Source organism: Penicillium roqueforti, assembly GCF_015533775.1.
Source record: "Penicillium roqueforti strain LCP96 04111 chromosome Unknown scaffold_09, whole genome shotgun sequence".
Taxonomy (NCBI): domain Eukaryota; kingdom Fungi; phylum Ascomycota; class Eurotiomycetes; order Eurotiales; family Aspergillaceae; genus Penicillium; species Penicillium roqueforti.
Genome location: NW_024067573.1, coordinates 18,930 through 37,284, shown reverse-complemented (window position 1 = coordinate 37,284; position 18,355 = coordinate 18,930). Strand labels below are relative to the sequence as shown.

Here is an 18,355-nt window from a genome sequence, read left to right as displayed (position 1 = left end):
TGAAAATAAGTTGATTGCTAATCGCAAGAAATTGCATGCGAGCTGAAGAATCAAGAACATTGGTGGGTATCTCAGATAAAAAGAAATTCAACACAAAGCGCGCATCAACGAGAAGGATCTTCCTTCCACGACAGAAAATCACGCCGAAATCCAAATCTTGATAGTCATGTCATCAGACGTGTAAGCTACTACGTTTTCATCGCGCGACAAAGTAATAGCTCGAACCCATCCGGAGTAGCCCGTTAATATTCGGACGCAGGTAAACCCTAATGGCACAGCCCATACGCGGATTGTCAGGTCATCGGCCGCTGATGCCACCAGGTTCCCATCGCTAGAAAATGCGATCACGCGCAGAGGTCCAGAGTGTCCCCGGAGGACGTTGAGCATGGCGCCAGAATTCGTATCCCAGATGCGCAGGTCCTTGTCCTGCGAACCCGACGCTAGCAGCTTCCCATCAGGAGAGAAGCAGACGGCCCTGGTTGAGGATTCATGGCCATTTAATCGATGGATTTCTTTGCCGGTGGTTGTGTCCCAGAGACGAATTGTATTATCGTCCGAGGTTGAAGCGACAGTCTTGCCGTCAGGCGAAAAGGCCACAGCGCGCACCCAGCCCGAGTGCCCATTGAGGGTTTTGACCAGCGAACCTAAGCCTGCATTCCACAGTCGCACAGTGAAATCATCTGAGGCTGAAGCGAGAGTTTTGCCGTCGGGGGAAAATTCCACCGCTCGAACTTTGCCAGTGTGACCCTGCAGCATGCGGTAGGTAAACCCGGTGTTCACGTCGCTGATACGAATGGTCATATCATCGGAAGCAGTGGCTAAGAATCGACCTGCGGGGGAAAACCTCACAGAGCGCACCCACGTGGAATGGCCGTTGTTTCTTGCGGCGCCGCGCTGGAGACCGGTGTTGGCGTTCCATAGACGGATCATCATGTCATTGGAAATTGAGGCGAGGATTTGACCATTGCCGGAAAGAGCCACATCCCAAACGAAGCCAGTATGGCCATCAAGAGTTTTGGATGCAACTAGCCTCCCAAAGGAAGGAATGACTAAGTCCGCCATTGGTCCACTTGAAGCGGTACTTTTTGATTTTGATGGATTTTGATTGTTCGAGACCCAGGATGCCGTTATTCTAGATCTCCCTATGGTGGAGAAAGAAAAACAAACCTTCAAATAGCAAGATTCAGAAGTTGATTGTGAAGCTCTGTAAAACGCGTGGACGTGAAGGATTTCTCATAGTGAGAAGTGAAGTCATAAGAGATTGTGTGTCCGTCAGCAGTGCATTGCGGGGGGAACAGAATCGCCGGGGGAAAAAGTCCCGTTCATGGCAGATATCAATCCAAATTGAATATGGTGCAGAAGGAATCAGAAAGTGATAGTTCCTCTTTCTGCAGCAAATAATAGCCACAAATAGGCAAAAATGACAGCGGGATTTGCCATTAGGTAAGCAGGCTAGGCCGGTCGATCCTGATCTGCTGACCTTCATATTTTGCTGTCTAGGGTACATGTAGACTTTGATACTTCCAAGAAGAGGCACACTACAGGTAGGTACTCCGAGTTGTTAACGTAATTCCCGGCCGACCCGATCCCCCAACCCTATTAGAATATTCAAAATAGGACATGTCAACCAAAACGTCTTTAATTGTATATAGGCGATATACTCAAAATATGATCATACAAAACTTAGTGTCTTCTCCTCGTTATAAGGAGCAGCCACGAAGGTACTTCAAAGCCTCGGCACCCCATGCTGCCAGACGAGGGATTTTTGCATTATATCATAAGAGCTACAGTATCATGATTTTGGTTTCACTTTTGGTAGGTATGTTATAAGTTCCATAAGCCAAGCATAGTAGCAAGATAGCAAGGTAGCAAAGAAATGTTGCAACTCCCGCTATATCTATTGTATAGGAAAAGTGAGTCTCGTATCCCTACGATAGCTCTTTTCTGGCGAGTAAGCTTCCCTCCTTCTTTATAAAGCCGAGCACAAAGTTAAGGATCATATCCAAGCGAGAGCGTATATATGCCTCGTTTCGGGTGGACTTTCCTTAGGCAACGTCCAGGTATTCAAAGGATTTCACTGTTTTCATAGATGAGTGAGTGAAACTTGGAAACCATAAGGACACAGTACTTACTGAGGAAATCGTAGAATTCGTCAAAGGCAGCTGGGATTTGGAACTCCTCTCGGAGAATGGGTCGTAAGTCCCACTCATCTCCCAGCTCCTCATTCTCCGATGGAAGCGGCTGGATCTCAAAGATACTCTCGACCTCCTCCAGGTTTAAATCACCCAGAGCCTTCGAGGGAATTTTCTGTTCCGCTTGGAGTTTCAGGTCGTCAAATTTGGCCTTCAGTTAGAATGAACAATCATACCTTCAACGGGCTTTAAACGCCCTCCTCGAAGAGATCATGCGGCACAGTCCTGATTTTGTCCGTGGTGAGTTCGACAGGCCCAACGACGTCTGGAAGATCTTCGAGGACAAGAGACCCAGAAGGAAGGTCCGGGTGCTTCTCAGCCACTCGCATAAGATCTCTTTGAGCGGTGAGGGATATGTAGAAGGTTACATTCCCTACAACGATCGAGATCTAGCTATTTAGCTAGGTGAAGCCTGACAAACCAGACATCAGCATGTGATCGGCACGTGACAACCACAACAATTTACTACAGCTAGATACATGTCCTATGGTTGCTCTAAGTCCTATTAATAGATCTAATAGGGCTTGCCATATCGGACTTGACTTGTATTGACAATATCACGCTCTCATGCATCCATGTTAGACCTCAGGCGCCTTATATATTACGTCAGCATATGCGAATCTCGAGGTAACTAGTCAACGAACTAGGAAGTTATATACTCAGGACTACCTAACCAGGACTACGCAGGTACATTGGTAATTAGTTTAATATCTACATTTCAAATTATGATGCGACTTGCAAACAAAATCCGAAGAAATAAGAAAAAGTATAACACAGTTACATACTCCGTAGGTTTCTCTTATCAATCGGCTGCAAGGGTTACCCGACCTCTTGGCGCTTGGCAACTTTGATTCTTTCTCGCTTTCGGCCTGACATTTTCTTAACCTTGGAACATAATTGAAGTGACCTCGGGGGAAACACCTAGGCCCAGGGGCCGAGTCCATTCCACTATCATTGTTTCTACCTGATCTTTCGCACCATGGGCCATGCTGAGCCTGACCTCGGCCCAGCCGATGAAATCAGCTTAGGGCCAACTCTTGATGAAGAACAGATCGAGAAAACTCTGATCAGGAAGATTGACCTGCATATCCTTCCTATCGTGGTGTTGTTGTATCTCTTCAGTTTCCTAGACCGAGGTACGTGGGGGTGGGATGCCTGACTCATCCCTTTGTGATTGCAACTGGCTTGTGCCAACTCGGAATCAAGAACATTGGCTGACTTGAATATGCAGTCAACATTGGAAATGCACGATTGTACGGCCTGGAAGAGGACTTGGGGCTTGTTGGCAACCAGTACCAAGTCTCGGTGTCTATCCTTTTTGTGACCTACTGTGTATGTATATCACGCAATTCAGTCACCGCACGGACGCTAATCCTCACGTTCAGTTCTTTGAGGTCCCTTCGAATCTCGTACTCAAGAAACTACGGCCGTCTCGGTATATTGCCACGATCTCAATTTTGTGGGGTATCATTGCAACCCTCACAGGAATCACTCGGGATTATGGTGACTTGGTTGCCTGTCGGATCCTACTCGGAGTCGTAGAAGCAGGTCTTTTCCCGGGCTTTATCACCTACCTCACTCTCTTCTATAGCAAACGTGAGATTGCCTTGCGAACAAGCTACCTCTTTAGCAGTGCAGCTATTGCGGGAGCCTTTGGCGGGTTACTGGCTTATGGTATTGGGTTTATGGACGGCATCTGTGGACTTCGCGGCTGGCGTTGGATCATGATCATCGAGGGGATTCCGACAGTTTTACTTGGTGTGGTGACTTGGTTCGCCTTGGCAGATGACCCGGACACAGCTTATTATCTAAACAAAGAGGAGCGAGCGCTTGTTACCCTTCGCCGGAGTCGTTATATCGGCCAAACAGAGTCTGCACAGAAGTTTCACTGGGCGGATGTAAAAGAGGGTGTCTTAGACTGGAAGATCTGGGCGTTCTCCATTGGCCAGTTTGGTATTGATACCATGCTCTATGGATATAGTACCTTCCTTCCTACTATTATCAAAGGCATGGGAAATTGGACCACCGCCGAGGTCCAGGCATTGACAATCCCTTGCTATGCACTGGGTGCCTTTGCCTATCTGTGCGTTGCCTGGTTGAGCGATCGCACCCAACACCGTGCATTTTTCATATGTCTCTTCTGCGCTATCTCAGTCGTTGGCTATGGAATCTTGATTTCGGACTCGTCCTCGGGTGTTCATTACTTTGGTGCCTTGATGGTCGCCCTGGGACTTTACGTTGCTGTCGGCTTACCTCTCGCCTGGTTGCCTACCAATCTGCCCCGATACGCAAAACGCACCTACGCAACTGGCTTGCAGCTTACCTTTGGCAACATCAGCGGAGTTATGTCCCCTTTCTTGTATCCTAATTCGGAAGGCCCGCGCTTCGTCCGTGGGAACGCTGTCACTCTGGCAATGGTGGGATTTGCGGGGGTTGTATATGGTGTCATGTGGGTTTCCTACCGGGTTATCAACAAACGCAGGGCCCAGGGATTGGAGGACGACAAAATATCATCGCTCTCAGAGCAGGCTATCCAAGAAATGGGCGATCGAAACCCCAGGTTCTTGTACAGCATTTAAATCTACGAGCTGAGATATGTCCTTGTTTGTGACCGACTTTTTTCTTTCACATGATGTCCTATGAATACAGCGGGGTACAAAAATCATCGGGAGGTCGATGTATACAAGGTCCGATAATATATCAGATCCAAGGAACGGTATATCACAACGCCTCATACAATCTGCACCGAACAACACGTTTGGAACTCATACCACGCACGGGAGAGAATGCAGAAACGCATGTCAAGTAGGAGTTGGGAAGGGTGAAGGGGAGAGGGAGAGGGGGAGAGGGGGGGGAGGGGGGGTTTATACTCGTGCGGCACGTGGGGACACCGCGCCTTCCGCACATGGTTTCAATTACCACGACAGAAGGCAGTAGGCTAATGTACGGTTCTTCCTTCCATACCAAAATGCAACCCACGATTTTAGTGCGGTGGCCGATGGCTTTGCCACAATTGTCTCTCGAAGTGAGATCAGCTCGGATCTAGCCCTTCAAACCTCTTCTATACTTGGGTGGAATTCTCGAGGAAGGTAGTGGAAGGTATTGATCAAATCATCTTCACCACCCGTACTCCCAGGGTTCCTCTTCGGAATCTGGTCGAGCGACCTCGATATCGGGGCGCACTGGACCATCAAAGATACACATGCCTCGCTTCAAAGAACACTCTATACTGTACATGGCAAGCCTCCTTGGAACCGTGCTTTAATCATCCGACACCTCATATCATACAGGCCTGTATGGGGCGAGCGAGAGATCGTCCGGGAACTTCATGATTGCGACAAATATGACATCGAAGTGCAGCCCGGGACCTGACATTGAAACTGTGGCATATTATCACTGTTGCTTCCTAGAGGTGATGTGAAGGGCTATCCTGTGGATATGAACAAGTACAATATTCTATCCCACCGGATGTCAGCCCACCGTATCAGAGTGGGGGAGAGGCGAAGTATTCACAGAGCAATCGACGGTTTTAAACACCAAAAGGGAACACCAAAAGGGGTGACCGTTTAAGCCAGGATATATATTCGCGGTATTATAGAAATATTATAGGAAAAAGAAAAGGAACTAGCTCTGTATGGAAATAATAGCACAGAGTAAACTCTACAATGCACAATATAGGATGGTAACTACCAAGCTACACTAGCGGAAGCGATTAAATATGATCGAGTCAACGTGGTGAAAGCGGTGGATCTGGAATATGTCTATGAAGATGGCAAGCGACCACTGCGAATTGTAGTTTAAACAAACAACTGGAAAATGATCTATTTCATATTCGCTTGAGGATCCCCATGGGCAATGCACAAGAGCCCATGCTGCGTCAAGAAGCTGGTAGGCTTCAGCTCGTATTCACCTTTTTACTGGATCATAGAGCGAACCCGAATGGTCAGATGCCACTCTATCTAGCAGTTAGGGGCAAGAATTACGCAGTGTTTGAGCGTCTTATTAGGGTCATTATAGCCGGACTCCGCTGACTAGGCTCTTAGTTTCGGTGGTCATGGGATAAAGGTGCCAGTACTGGCCCTATGACTTGGAGGGAGGGGGGCTACAGTCTTGCAAACTCTGGAGCATATCAAAGTGCTATGGATCCAGCGCGGGTATTGGACGGGGAAGGAAGCATGGCTGCTTTATCTTGCAAGTTATCTGAAGAATCAGATGGCGAATCCTCGGAAGACCGAGAGCAGTCTTGAAGTATGGGCCAGGATCAATCTTCCAGAAAACCTTGAGTGTGGTATATTATAGCCTCAGAAGCAACTTATTGAATGTCAAGATTCTGATATTATAATATAGAAGATATTCTGGTGGCCAAATTCCCAGGCGCTTGCCAAATTTACTAGCTTTCGGTAGGAGCATGTGAGGAGCATTGTACTCGGAAATATGTATGCTTTTAGACTCAATCTAGGATCTCAAATGTCTAGGCGAATGGGGTGGATGGTGAGGCGACGGAGGATGAAAGTCGAGCAGTTCGAGGCACTTCGACTTTATATGCATATAAAGTGAAGGTTATGCGGCGTATTGCCAAACTAAACATCGCCAAACTCACGGAAAAAGAAATGCACTGGTCGTTCTATAACAGAGTATGGAGTAGTTACTCTATGCAGAAAATACCGTTGACAGAAAGACACTTGAGCGCGATATCTCCCCCTTTTGCCGCTGTGACCACAATGCCAAGACGACCATTCAAGCTTAAAATCCACAAACATGACCGTGTAGGTATTAGCGGCTGTTTCAAAACCAAGGATATCGCGATCTTAATAAAACACCTATCTGTCTGATATAGTGCAATCCAATGCACGTTATTGTCTCTATAACAAGATCCTTTTACTCCAACTCGCTGTGATATATTCTATTTATATATCTTCTTCCAATATCCTGTATAAACCATGGCAACTTTGACTCAATCTCCAGCCCCAGTGCCTACGGGATCTGATATCCCAACGTATAGCCAGGTCCCAGAGACTGCTTTCGGTCGTAAGTGGTTCACCGGAAAATCCAGAAGTCAAAGTACCCGTCCTATTATGCCAATGGTGACAGAGAGGAATTTGGACATCTCTGTTATTTTCTAACTTATTATATTGTCGTAATTACCAAATAGTTCAGAGTCTACAGAAATCCCACTATCAGCATCGCGTACATAAGTAAAGGACTCGGTGCAAAGTCGAGCACCATAACCAACTTACGGAGTACAGATTATTAAGACCAACATGCAGACCCAAGGAGAGAGGCCTGAGCGCCCAGGGAGAACCCTTGCACTGGCTCTCTACCAAGGGAGACTTAACCTCTGACTATTATGAGGATTCCAGAGAAATCAATGTCTTCTTCCCGGGTTGGTGTCCATACATGACCAATCGGCATTCCATAGCTGGTACTTAAAGTGATTCAATAGAGTAAGAATCAAAGCAACCGCCAACTTGGATAAATCAATAAATTAACTATAGATGAAGTCTTGGCGATTAAACTCTAGGAAGAGTATGTAACGCGCAACGCCCGTGGAGATAAGCTCGTCGTAGTCCCGTCATAATCTAGAGCGAACTCGAAAGTCTGGAAGGTCCACGTTGCCATCATCCACGAAAAGCAGGAGCCAACAAAAGGCCCAGCATCTTCCGACATAGGAAGTGCATAAATAACAGTCAGGAAGAAGATCCGCCCCGGGGTCTCAAGACCGCTGGGCTGTAGACGAATACTTATCGCAGAGCGATCGGTCACCCCTTGCAAGGCCATCAAAGATTCGATCATGTCGACCGAGTTGCTGATCCATGCTGAGACTACAAAACCAGACCCGTCATCAGCCGTGATGGTGATTGAGGAATTTGAGGAGCCGCTCGTACAATATATCAAAATAGAAACTACCAGGGCCATTTCAATGGTTGTCGATCTCGGCCCACCCTGTGAGGAAATCCATGGACCAAGAGATACTATCGCCACTGGAAATACGTTACCCGATAAGCTTCAGGGTCTCTCCTTTTTTTCATTGGAAAATATACCGTGCGAATTGCGGAGCATCCCTGGGTGACACGAATACATAACAGGGGGAATAACAGGTTAGGTACGGGCTGAAACTCCACCCAGATATCACATATATACTCCGTACCAGCGCCCATCATTATGGTACACAAGTCGTAACGTCGTCAGGAAGGACGCGTGTCTGTGGGGGGCGTCGGCCTCATTTGCCCCTCCGGCTAATTTTGACTGGTTGACGCGGCTGGGGGGTGCTAGGGCGATCGTCTCTGGATCATTTCCCTGGCTCTTTTTTTGCCTCTTAATATGGATGACAATTGTGTATACCTGTCCTTTCCGTTATTTGATACTGGGGTCATTGTAGTTCGTAGTTAGCACACTTTCCAAGACTCCGGACTTTACTTCGATGGTCCAAGCGCTACCTTGATAACGGTGACGTGATTTCTAGTTCAATGTGGTTATTTATTATATTCACATCATCATGATGGGGTCTCAGGATGGGAACGGATGTCGTACCTAGGTAGTCGCTTATATTGTCCATTGCTGGATGATTGAGGGTCAGGCGCAGTCAGTGAGGTGCAATGTGCCGACGAATTCGGATCCATAGTGTATCTATACATAGTAGTATCTATATGCAGATATGTACATACAAGTACTCATTATTCCGTGCAACATACATATACATGTAGAGACGCTAGGGAGAGAGCAATCGGAGTTATTAGTAGAGATGAGTTTCTGGTCTATCGTACAAATTTATGTATGATGCCACAAACAGCTGATCGGCACCTTCGCGCGAGCTTGCATCCTCGCCGCAAACAGCCTGCTCAACGTTGAAGATACTTGAAACATGCTTGTTCTGGAATGCCAAGGTCAATATGCCCATTTCCGACTTGAAGGACTACATCTGTGCCCAGGTTAGACAAAAACATTATTGTTGTGCTCGAGACAGGGGAAAAATATGCAAAAAAAACCCCAGTGCTGATCACCGGTTTCATGGCGGCGTATTCCACTGAAGCTGCTGGGAGGGAGATGATCCCTCCCAGCCAACGGCATTCTTTTTTCCGTCGTGATCGACACTTAGGTCCAACCGGCAAAACGAAGCAAAGGAAACAAAGTATAAGCCACATATCATTTATGATGTTATCGCAGGGCTCTGTTCCTGCATCCCAACCGGGCACACCGCAACCGGGCGATGAATACCAAGATATCAATATCCAGCTCCAATATAACCAAATATCACTGAAGACAGCATATTAAACGAAAAACGGCAGATGGCGCGAACGTCAGATATGTAGACATGTACATCGATGTAGAAAACGGATTGAAAAAAGAAGTGAAAAAAGAAAAGATCTAAATAATATATTACGGTAATACCCATACACGGCCAACCTGTCCCCGTTAATTGCTTCGACGGCCTCCCTTTTTCTTTCCTCCTACAACAACTTCACGACTCAATCCTACATCCTCTCATCGACTTTTCACTCGGACTGGGCACATCGTCCAGCCGCGTTAGTCTTGCTTTTCTATTCTCTTCCAGTCCTCCTACTTCCCTTTACAAACGCCCCTCCCCCCTTTGGACCGTGTCGCAGGTCCCGACGCTGCCAGCCTCTCGTTGAAATATCTCGGCACTGTATTTGCCTGCCACTCTTTAATCCGCTCTGGAGACACTCGTTTCTTTGACCCTTCTCTCAAGTGGAAACTGCGTTTTGCTACCAGCTTTTTCTGCACGATATTTCCGGGATACGACATCTCGCACGCCCGAACCCATAACTTTTAATTACAGGGTTCATCTGCCCCGATTTCGCTTTTGCCTCGCCTGCTTCTATTTACATGTTTGAAAAGTCGTCATTTAATACTGGAAGAGCCAAAATGCCTCTATTTCGGATGAAGACGGTATTCCCGTTGGTGGCTCTGGTGACCATCGGAATATTTTTCTTTTGCATGGAACGCTACGACCGCTCAGCCTTCCTTCGGTTCAAGCACCCGATTGACCGTGCCTCCTTCAGTGGAAACAAGCAACCTCAAGTACAAACGTCGGCACAATCTGATTCGCAGCAGCCTGCCAGTAACACCTGTGAGGCTGACCCGAAATTGGCTGCCCCCCTTCCCTTCCCCGAATGGCTCCCACGCAAGAACTACACTCGCGCCTATTTCCGTCCTCGTCATGTGAACCCTCGCACCGAGTTCCACACTTTGGAGGAAATCGAGAAGCCTGTACTCCCGCCTATGGTTGTCATGGAGCGCGGTATGGTCGTGTCTCCCGAGAACAAGCCGGAGAACTTTGTCTGCCCTGAGATCATCGACGTCGATGTAGCCGCCGATGACGATGTCGAGGAAACCTCCAAGCTTCTTTTCGGTCTGGCCACTACAGTCGACCGTTTGGACCGCCTGCTACCCTCTTTGCTCTACTCATACGGAAACACCAAGGCCGGTCTGATTGTTCTGGTCCCTGAGTCTGACGACGACCTGGAGAAGCAAGAGACTTACTTCCGCAACCGCGGTCTGGACTTGACCCTCAAGGCCTCTCCTCTCGACTTCACTGCCCGTTACTTTGGTATGGTCGAGGCGTTCACCGAGCACATTCGCAAGCACCGCCCGCACACCGCCTGGGTTGGGTTCAGTGACGACGATACCTTCTTCCTGTCGCTCCCTACTATCGCCGAGGAATTGAAGCTCTTCGATGAAAGCAAGAAGCACTACATTGGATCTTTGTCTGAGGCCAGCTGGCAGGTGGATACTTTCGGCCACATTGCATTCGGTGGTGCCGGTGTGTTTGTCTCGAAGCCTCTTTTGGATGTCCTGATGAAGCACTACGAGGAGTGCCAGTCCTGGGGCGAGCAGCCCGGTGACCAAAAGCTTGGCCAGTGTATCCAACGGTTCGGTGACACCCCCCTGACTCTGTGGCCTTCGCTCTACCAGATGGACATGGCAGACCCCGTGGACGGTGTTTACGAGTCAGGCCGCAAGATCGAATCAATGCACCACTGGAACAGTTGGTACAGCAAGGACGTGGTCAAGATGACCACCGTTTCTGCTGCTGCAGGCCGCAAATCTGTTCTCCGTCGCTGGGTCTTTGACCAGGAGGAGTCTGTGAGCGCTACTGGTGAGACTCTCCGTCACTTCTGGGTTATGACCAACGGCTACTCGCTGGTGAAATATACGTACGGCGAGAATGTGGCGGATGATGCTATCAACTTTGATGCTACCGAAAAGACCTGGCCAGAAGACCCCCGCGGTTATGAAGACCGCCTGGGTCCCTTGCGTCCCGCAGAGGAAGATGGCGTTGCTAAGGATCGGTGGTTGCTTCGTGATGCATTCGTTGTCGGTGAGAACGTGCACCAATTCTATGTTCGCGAAGAAGATGAGGGCCACAGCGTGATTGAGATAGTCTGGCTCGGTCCCAAGGGCGGTGGTGGCGGTGGTGTGAGTGACCATCATCTTCGCGGCACTTACCAGCAATAAAAATGCACCGTTACTACTTGAGGCTGGTCCTTGGGACTGTTGGTCGTACTTCTTCACTTCGTTGCACATGATTCTGCTCTTTTTCTTATTTTCTCAAATACTACACATCTTCCTTTTTTTGTTCTTCCCGACTTCACGACACCAGCCCAATATGATTGCAAAATCGACCAACCCAACAGCCATTTTCTTTCCGGATGAGACTCGTGATCGTGACTTGCCCTCCGCGTCCTCCAGTTTCTGTTTCATTTATCCGGCGTTGCATTGGCGGAGTCCAGTACGGTGCAGGAACCTGGTGACTTTGTGTTCCCTCTATATCCCGACGGTGTATCTCAATTTTTGAAATGTTATGTGGCTTTCCTTTACGGTCTTCCTATCCCTAGGCCCATGCGGGCCTTGGCCGAGGCTTACCACACTTAATCGGCTTGGTCTTGCTTTTATCTTTCCTTATTTCCTATTTCCTCCATGTCTTCCGGCCTCAAGTGCGCTTTTGGGAGAAGCCACTTTTTGTGCCCTATGCCTTGCATCCTTTTTGTAAAAATAGACTTGACAGCAGACCCGGTTTGGGGTCTCCGTTGGTGATTAGCGTTGGACCTTTGTTCATTATGTGAAGAATATGATCAGTTTTCGTCATTCCAATGTTGCCCGAGGTATTTTTTTGGTATGCAGGAAGTAACCTTGAAGCGAGCGAGCTAGACTCCGCTGCATCGGGTCTAGGGCTTTTCGGATCGGCCCGTTGATCGGCTCTGGTTGCATATTGTTGCTAGTTATATGGATTCAGTAGGATGACCAACAGTCGACAGCGGTCGACCTTCGCTCTCGAGGCTGTCGATATGACCAAGAAACCTGCCATTCGGTAAGGCCGCGTGGTAGTCACCTGGGCAGGTTCGAGGTGGGGGTTATGGCAAGACTTGATGCTTAGAGCAATATCAAACCAGATCAACGAAGAAATTGCAGATATTGTACATCTGTATTCCGTCGACGTGGGAGTAATAACATGAGTAAGAATAGAAGAGGCAGAAACTTACCCTGACTGGATTCCTAACTTTTATTATAAGGCCTACTGACCAAGCCACCCCGATTGTTGTGTACCTTGGCAAATCTACGTCCGTGAGACCCCAAAATAGTATCCCTAGGGGCTCTACGAGTTTCTATGTAAGGTATGCATGTGTGTGCAAGGGGATCTGAAATGCCTGGGATTATTGTGTCGAGACCGTGGCCTAGTACTCTCCGTACTCTGGTGCCCTGATGAATGTGAGGTCGGTTCTTGTGGTTGCAATCAGAAAGGGGATGAGAATGGCTATAAGAGAGATAAGAGAGTGGTGACAGGGATGGATGCGCTTTGGGGCTATTTACAGTGTACTCTGAATGCAGCTATGCGAGTACGCTGTATACAGGGCCATTATTCCGTGCCACAAAGTAGGTGCGACCCGCGCTTGTGTGATGCGAGCACAGATTTATACTCATTCGACTTTGTAGATGTAACCTCGAAATAGGACCATAGCGTCTTGATAGAAATGCTCATATGGCATGTTTCAAGGCCAATCACATAGCACCGGACCTTGAGAAGTTCTGCCCCGTCGCGGCATGTGAAATGGAATGAAGTACTAAAGTACGAAAGAAACATATCTCTTTTAATTCTTAATTCTCAATATTTCGTATTTATTACCGTCGATTCCAAGTCCAAAAGGGCTAAATAACCAAAATTAGGGCCGTCCGGGAAATCAGCAACAAAGGAAAAAGAGTCCAGACCAGAGGGGAAAAGGGCAAAAAACGGAAAACGGGGGGGCCGAAGGGAAATCAGCCAATAAGCGATCAGAGCCAAGAATCGTGTCTGGCCTGGAGGAGGCGAATACCGCTCAATTACAAGACAATACAAGCATAATCCTCGCGGTACTTCTGTCTCATAGAAACTTCATCAGTACCAGAAGTACTCTAACCTATCTGACCGTACAGATTGTACTCATACCAGCCGTACACGTGATCCACGTAACAGACCGCCTGCCCATCGCAACTCGCACTTTGCCTTCTTCGCTCTCCCCCCCCCCCATCGATTCCCCCATTCCCTTTCTCTCACATCCTATAAACGCGTTACTCGATTGGGTCATCTCTTGCCTTCCCCTTTCGGTATCCCCCCCTCAAATCATAACCACCCCCCCCCATATTAAATCGCTTTTGTTCGTCTTTATTGCCAATATGTCTGCGGTTCTTGATGAAAAGCTTTCCCCTGGTCACGATGACCTTCCCGGCAACGGCGCCGACGCCCGTGGCACCAAGCGCAACCGCATGAGCGCCGATGATGAAGATGATGATGATGACAAGCCCGGTCGTGAGCGCCGCAAGATCGAGATCAAGTTTATCCAGGATAAGTCGCGTCGGCACATTACTTTCTCCAAGCGGAAGGCCGGCATCATGAAGAAGGTGCGTCGCGTCCCGAGGCCCCCTCCGCATCAGTTCCCCGATCGAGGCTTTTTCCTCTATCTTGGATCGATTGGGACTTTTAACTAATCGCCATCGGACTCTATAGGCCTATGAACTCTCTGTCTTGACTGGCACTCAAGTTCTTCTCCTGGTCGTCTCTGAAACCGGTCTTGTCTACACCTTCACTACCCCCAAACTTCAGCCGCTGGTCACCAAGGCCGAGGGCAAGAACCTCATCCAGGTAAGCCATGGTCTACTTCAATGATATTATTTCATCCATTAACATCCTGATAGGCATGCCTCAACGCTCCCGACCCAGCCGCCAGTGAGAACGGTGTCGACGCCCCCGATGTTGCCCCCGAGGCCCCCGAAGATGTGGCTCACAACAACGTCAACGCACCGCAGGGTAATATGCGCCCAGGTATTCACCCAGGCTACATGACCAACGAGCAGCAGCAGCAGATGGCGTACTACCAAAACCTCCAGCAGCAGCAACAGCAGGCTGGTGGTCAGTACCCCATGCCGGTCGGCGGTCGCATGCCGCCCCAGCACCAACCCACTGCTTAAATGCTTAAAATTATGATCTGATCCGTGGGGTCCTTTTTGCTAAAGGTCCCCGATGCTGCGTCTTCTTCTCTCTGTTCTTTCCTCCCTGCGCCTCGATCTCGCGTTCATTTGATACCCGTCTCCCTCTGTGCCGATCCATCATCACACCCTTCCCTCGGAAATGGTCGTACTGTATCTGCATGCGCCATTCTACAGGGCACTCTCGTGAGACTATTTGTAAATTGTCAAGCACCGCGCTGGAATCGCCTTCCGGTCTCTCTTTGATGATATTGGATCTGGTTTATCCTTTTGATATTGCCTTCTATCTCGGAAAAAGGAGACCCCCAATTTGCTGAGAACTATGGCTTTCCAATACCAAAAAAAACTTACGCAAAAAAAATGTCCGTCAAAAAAAAGAAACCAACTTCAAGAAAAGAGAAAGAGAGCGCAAGCAGGCAAATTTGGCTTTTGTTTTCCCCCCTCTACCTAGATAATGGCGGAGGATGGAGGTGTTCGTGGTGCATTGAAACTCGTCGGCGAAGTGGCTTTTCCTCTGTGGTCTTTTTTGCTCTTATAGTTTTAACCTATTTCTTTGTCCACTGATTATGTTATTTTCCTCATTGTCTAATCTCAAGCTGTGTGTGTTTATTGTTTCTGTTGATTCTATGCCATGACGAGACCGTCTGTCTTGGTTATGACGGATTCTCAACGCCGTTCGGTTCGGACTTCGCACCGATATGGCTCATGGCTGAGTTACATTATGTATGGTACGGAGCAATCGGATTCTGTTCTCTTGGTTTGTTTTGTTGCTTGTTGTATTCGTAGTGGTCTGTGGTAGACTTGGGTCCTGCTCCGTTCCAACCATGTAGTGCGGTCCCGCTAGGATATGCAGCCTAAGAGGATACCGAATCTCGTAATGGGAAGTATATTCTCGCTTTCTGGGTACTTGTTAGACTATGTAGTCTAAAACGGCCTCTGGACACTCGGGTAGTAATTCAGTCCAGTTCGAACAATACGATCCGATTTGTCAGATATATTCCCAACCTTCCATACCAATGAGATTCACTTTACTTTGATATTCTGCATGACTGCTGGGCTGGTACTTTGTCCCAAATCTGGCCAATCTACGTTCAAACCGAAAGACGTATATACCTTGGCGTGCATGTAGAGAGAAAGGATCGCGGACCTGCATATGAGAGGTCAGTGCCACAGCCAAGGGACTTTTGGCAGACATTGTGACCGGTGTTCTTAGAATCTCTGCATTATCATATAGAGCACGGGAATTGTATCAGGGTCTTATATTCATTCGCGTGGAGCTATATCATCGATTGGGTGGTATCATATCATATTATCTAGACAGTGGATGGCAGAACACAAAAGAGAGACCGGCAATGGTCTTTTCCCGACCGCGAGCTATGAGCGACGGAAGCAACATAAGTGGATTGCGGTATGTCCAAGGAAGAGGGACCGCTGTACATAGGCATTGAAAGGCGAAAAGCAAAGAGAAGCCCGAGGTGGTAGTGTCCTGAAGGCAAGGGTTATAGGTTGGAGCGAAGATTGATATTATATAGAGGTGGTTGGGGATGACGATGGCCGAAAGGTGTCAGATTCAGGAACCGGGATTCCCTGTGGATAGTGTGTTCGTGGAAGAGGGACGCCAGAGTGGGGGAGTAGGGATGAGGAAGAGCCATCTTCTGGGTCAATCCCAGCCGGCGGGCTACTCCATCGAGGCAGATATTGTCTCCCAAACCTCCAGGCACCTGCCAGAGCCCTTTTTGAGCCATTAAGAAGACCAGACCTGGCAGACGAACGAATGATAGGGGAGTCGCCGCGCCAGTGAGTATCATCGCCATCCCCTTGGATGGTTCCGTACCCACCGATGTCTTGGTTAGACGATGAGGTGAACGGATCCCCGCCCCTCCGACGTTTACGATGGACGGCCGATAACCCACTCTGAGGTCCTGAGGTGCGAAGCCATGGGTCCTCACGTGATGTTTCTTGGATTCGGCGAGATCCTCTTTCGCGATCGTGTGTAATAGCGCCGGCCGTCGATTGCCGTGTCAGACCCCGCAATGAGCCGTTGAGGGTTGCACTACCACTGACGCTACGCAGGCGATCTATGGAGGACTGCCTGTGTCCATCGGTAGATTCATAGTCCGAATCGTCGAGTTCAGCCCAAATAGATGCGGGGTTTATATCAGCTGAGTCGCGATCAAAATGCAAGTTGAGTGGCAGGCTCGGAGCTCTTCCCCGCTGATATGAAAGATGGCGAGTATGGGTTTTCGGGTTGAGAAGTGGCTCGCATTCTCTAATCTGTGATTCCTCATCCTGACCGTCCAGCAAACCAGGTGATGCCGGAGAGTGCTCTTCCACGATTCCCATACCCGGCCCAAGTCCGGTTTGCGTGGAACCCAAAGTGGTGACAGCGGTATGAGTGTCGATATCCTCAAGTCGCCATGACAGGCACAAAACACCACCTAGGAGAATCATTGTTCCCAAAGCGATGAGACCGGCGTGGAAGCCCGTCAGCTGGGACATTTGCCGGAAGTAGATCAGGCCATCCAAGATAGCAATGATGTTATAGATGCAGAACACAAAAGGATATAGTACACTAGTACTACACAGCTTCAGGCCCCTATGGAGATAGAATAGCTGTGTGAGTGCTAGGAAGATCATTCCTAGCAGGATAACCCATGATTGCCAACGATTGAACTGGTTCACACCGTCTACCATTGTGCGCACGAGAAGCTCCACGGCCGACTTTGCTAGCAAAAGGGAGTGAGCCGACAGTATACCACTGACAAATCCATAGCTCATGCCGCGGATCAATCTCATTCGGCTTTGCAATCGCAGTAGATGTGGTGAAAAATGACCAGAGGCCGAGGGTTTCGCGCGTGAGGACGGTAGGAAGAGTTTCAGCATTTTGGTACCAACAAGTACCAGGACAACCAGGAGTGTAGTGGCACCCATCCACAGAAGAAACGACCGTCGCTGAAGAAGGTCCAGGAGCTGATCCAAGGTATGTGCGGGTTCCCCGATGGCCCCGAAGGTCGCAATTAACAACGCGCCGGCGCAGACGAGAACGGTGCCTGCGAGAGAATATCGGGTAAAGGGTTCACTGAGGATGAGGGTCGCAAATATAGTATTGAACACTAGTCCGGACTATTCGGCATTCCTATCAGCAACCAATCTCCGGCATGCATGGAGGGGGAACTACTGACCGCTTGGAGCGTCGAGAGGACTGGTAACGGAAGTGTAGTGATTTGTATGGTACTTCCAACAATATTGGAAATGACAAACATCCCCATTCCTATTTGCCATCGTCGGCGCTTGTAGGGGGGTCTGCGCACATCGTAGGGGTGCTTCTCATCCTCGAGCAAATGCGACTTGCGCTGGAGCGTGAGCCCGATAGCTTGGAGGCTGGTTGATATCAGTCCAACGATTACACCAACCTGATACATAATTAGCTTTGGATCTTATCTCGCTGTATATCCTGATTTCCGTAGTCTTACCGCAACACTTCCCTCCGGTGACAAGTCACCTAGATTGCCCATGTTGTGTATCGTGCATTGGTCGGGTCAAGGGATAGGAAAGGCGCATCAAGTAGAAGAAACTACCGGAGTAAAGAAGCCATAGCTCAGGTAAAATTATAGGGAACGATAGGATCGCGCTGAAATGGCAAGTTGTCGAGGGGAGTGCGGAGGACCTGGGTGCGGAACGCC

The 18,355-nt window shown here is 48.7% G+C and overlaps 6 protein-coding genes across 6 annotated transcripts; 3 read left to right on the top strand and 3 right to left on the bottom strand.

Annotated features, from left to right (window-relative positions):
- Positions 1-138: 138 nt before the first annotated feature.
- Positions 139-1,062, bottom strand: LCP9604111_4354 (WD40 repeat domain-containing protein; the record flags this gene model as incomplete). Its single annotated transcript, XM_039072044.1, has 1 exon — positions 139-1,062. The coding sequence occupies one exon, from the start codon at positions 1,060-1,062 to the stop codon at positions 139-141; it is 924 nt and encodes a 307-aa protein (XP_038929396.1).
- A 983-nt stretch (positions 1,063-2,045) lies between these two features.
- Positions 2,046-2,521, bottom strand: LCP9604111_4353 (uncharacterized protein; the record flags this gene model as incomplete). The annotated part of the gene is made up of 4 exons (XM_039072043.1): positions 2,046-2,077; positions 2,133-2,315; positions 2,369-2,378; positions 2,444-2,521. 4 exons carry the CDS (start codon positions 2,519-2,521, stop codon positions 2,046-2,048), a joined length of 303 nt encoding a protein of 100 aa, XP_038929395.1.
- Positions 2,522-3,171: 650 nt separating this feature from the next.
- On the top strand, positions 3,172-4,771 carry LCP9604111_4352 (putative MFS transporter; the record flags this gene model as incomplete). Its single annotated transcript, XM_039072042.1, has 3 exons — positions 3,172-3,328; positions 3,424-3,524; positions 3,578-4,771. 3 exons carry the CDS (start codon positions 3,172-3,174, stop codon positions 4,769-4,771), a joined length of 1,452 nt encoding a protein of 483 aa, XP_038929394.1.
- A 5,305-nt stretch (positions 4,772-10,076) lies between these two features.
- gfsA (glycosyltransferase family 31 protein) lies at positions 10,077-11,669 on the top strand (the record flags this gene model as incomplete). Its single annotated transcript, XM_039072041.1, has 1 exon — positions 10,077-11,669. The coding sequence occupies one exon, from the start codon at positions 10,077-10,079 to the stop codon at positions 11,667-11,669; it is 1,593 nt and encodes a 530-aa protein (XP_038929393.1).
- A 2,193-nt stretch (positions 11,670-13,862) lies between these two features.
- LCP9604111_4350 (transcriptional regulator family: MADS-box) lies at positions 13,863-14,654 on the top strand (the record flags this gene model as incomplete). Its single annotated transcript, XM_039072040.1, has 3 exons — positions 13,863-14,087; positions 14,194-14,328; positions 14,382-14,654. The coding sequence occupies 3 exons, from the start codon at positions 13,863-13,865 to the stop codon at positions 14,652-14,654; spliced, it is 633 nt and encodes a 210-aa protein (XP_038929392.1).
- Positions 14,655-16,196: 1,542 nt separating this feature from the next.
- On the bottom strand, positions 16,197-18,187 carry LCP9604111_4349 (uncharacterized protein; the record flags this gene model as incomplete). Its single annotated transcript, XM_039072038.1, has 3 exons — positions 16,197-17,795; positions 17,855-18,085; positions 18,146-18,187. 3 exons carry the CDS (start codon positions 18,185-18,187, stop codon positions 16,197-16,199), a joined length of 1,872 nt encoding a protein of 623 aa, XP_038929391.1.
- Positions 18,188-18,355: the final 168 nt, after the last annotated feature.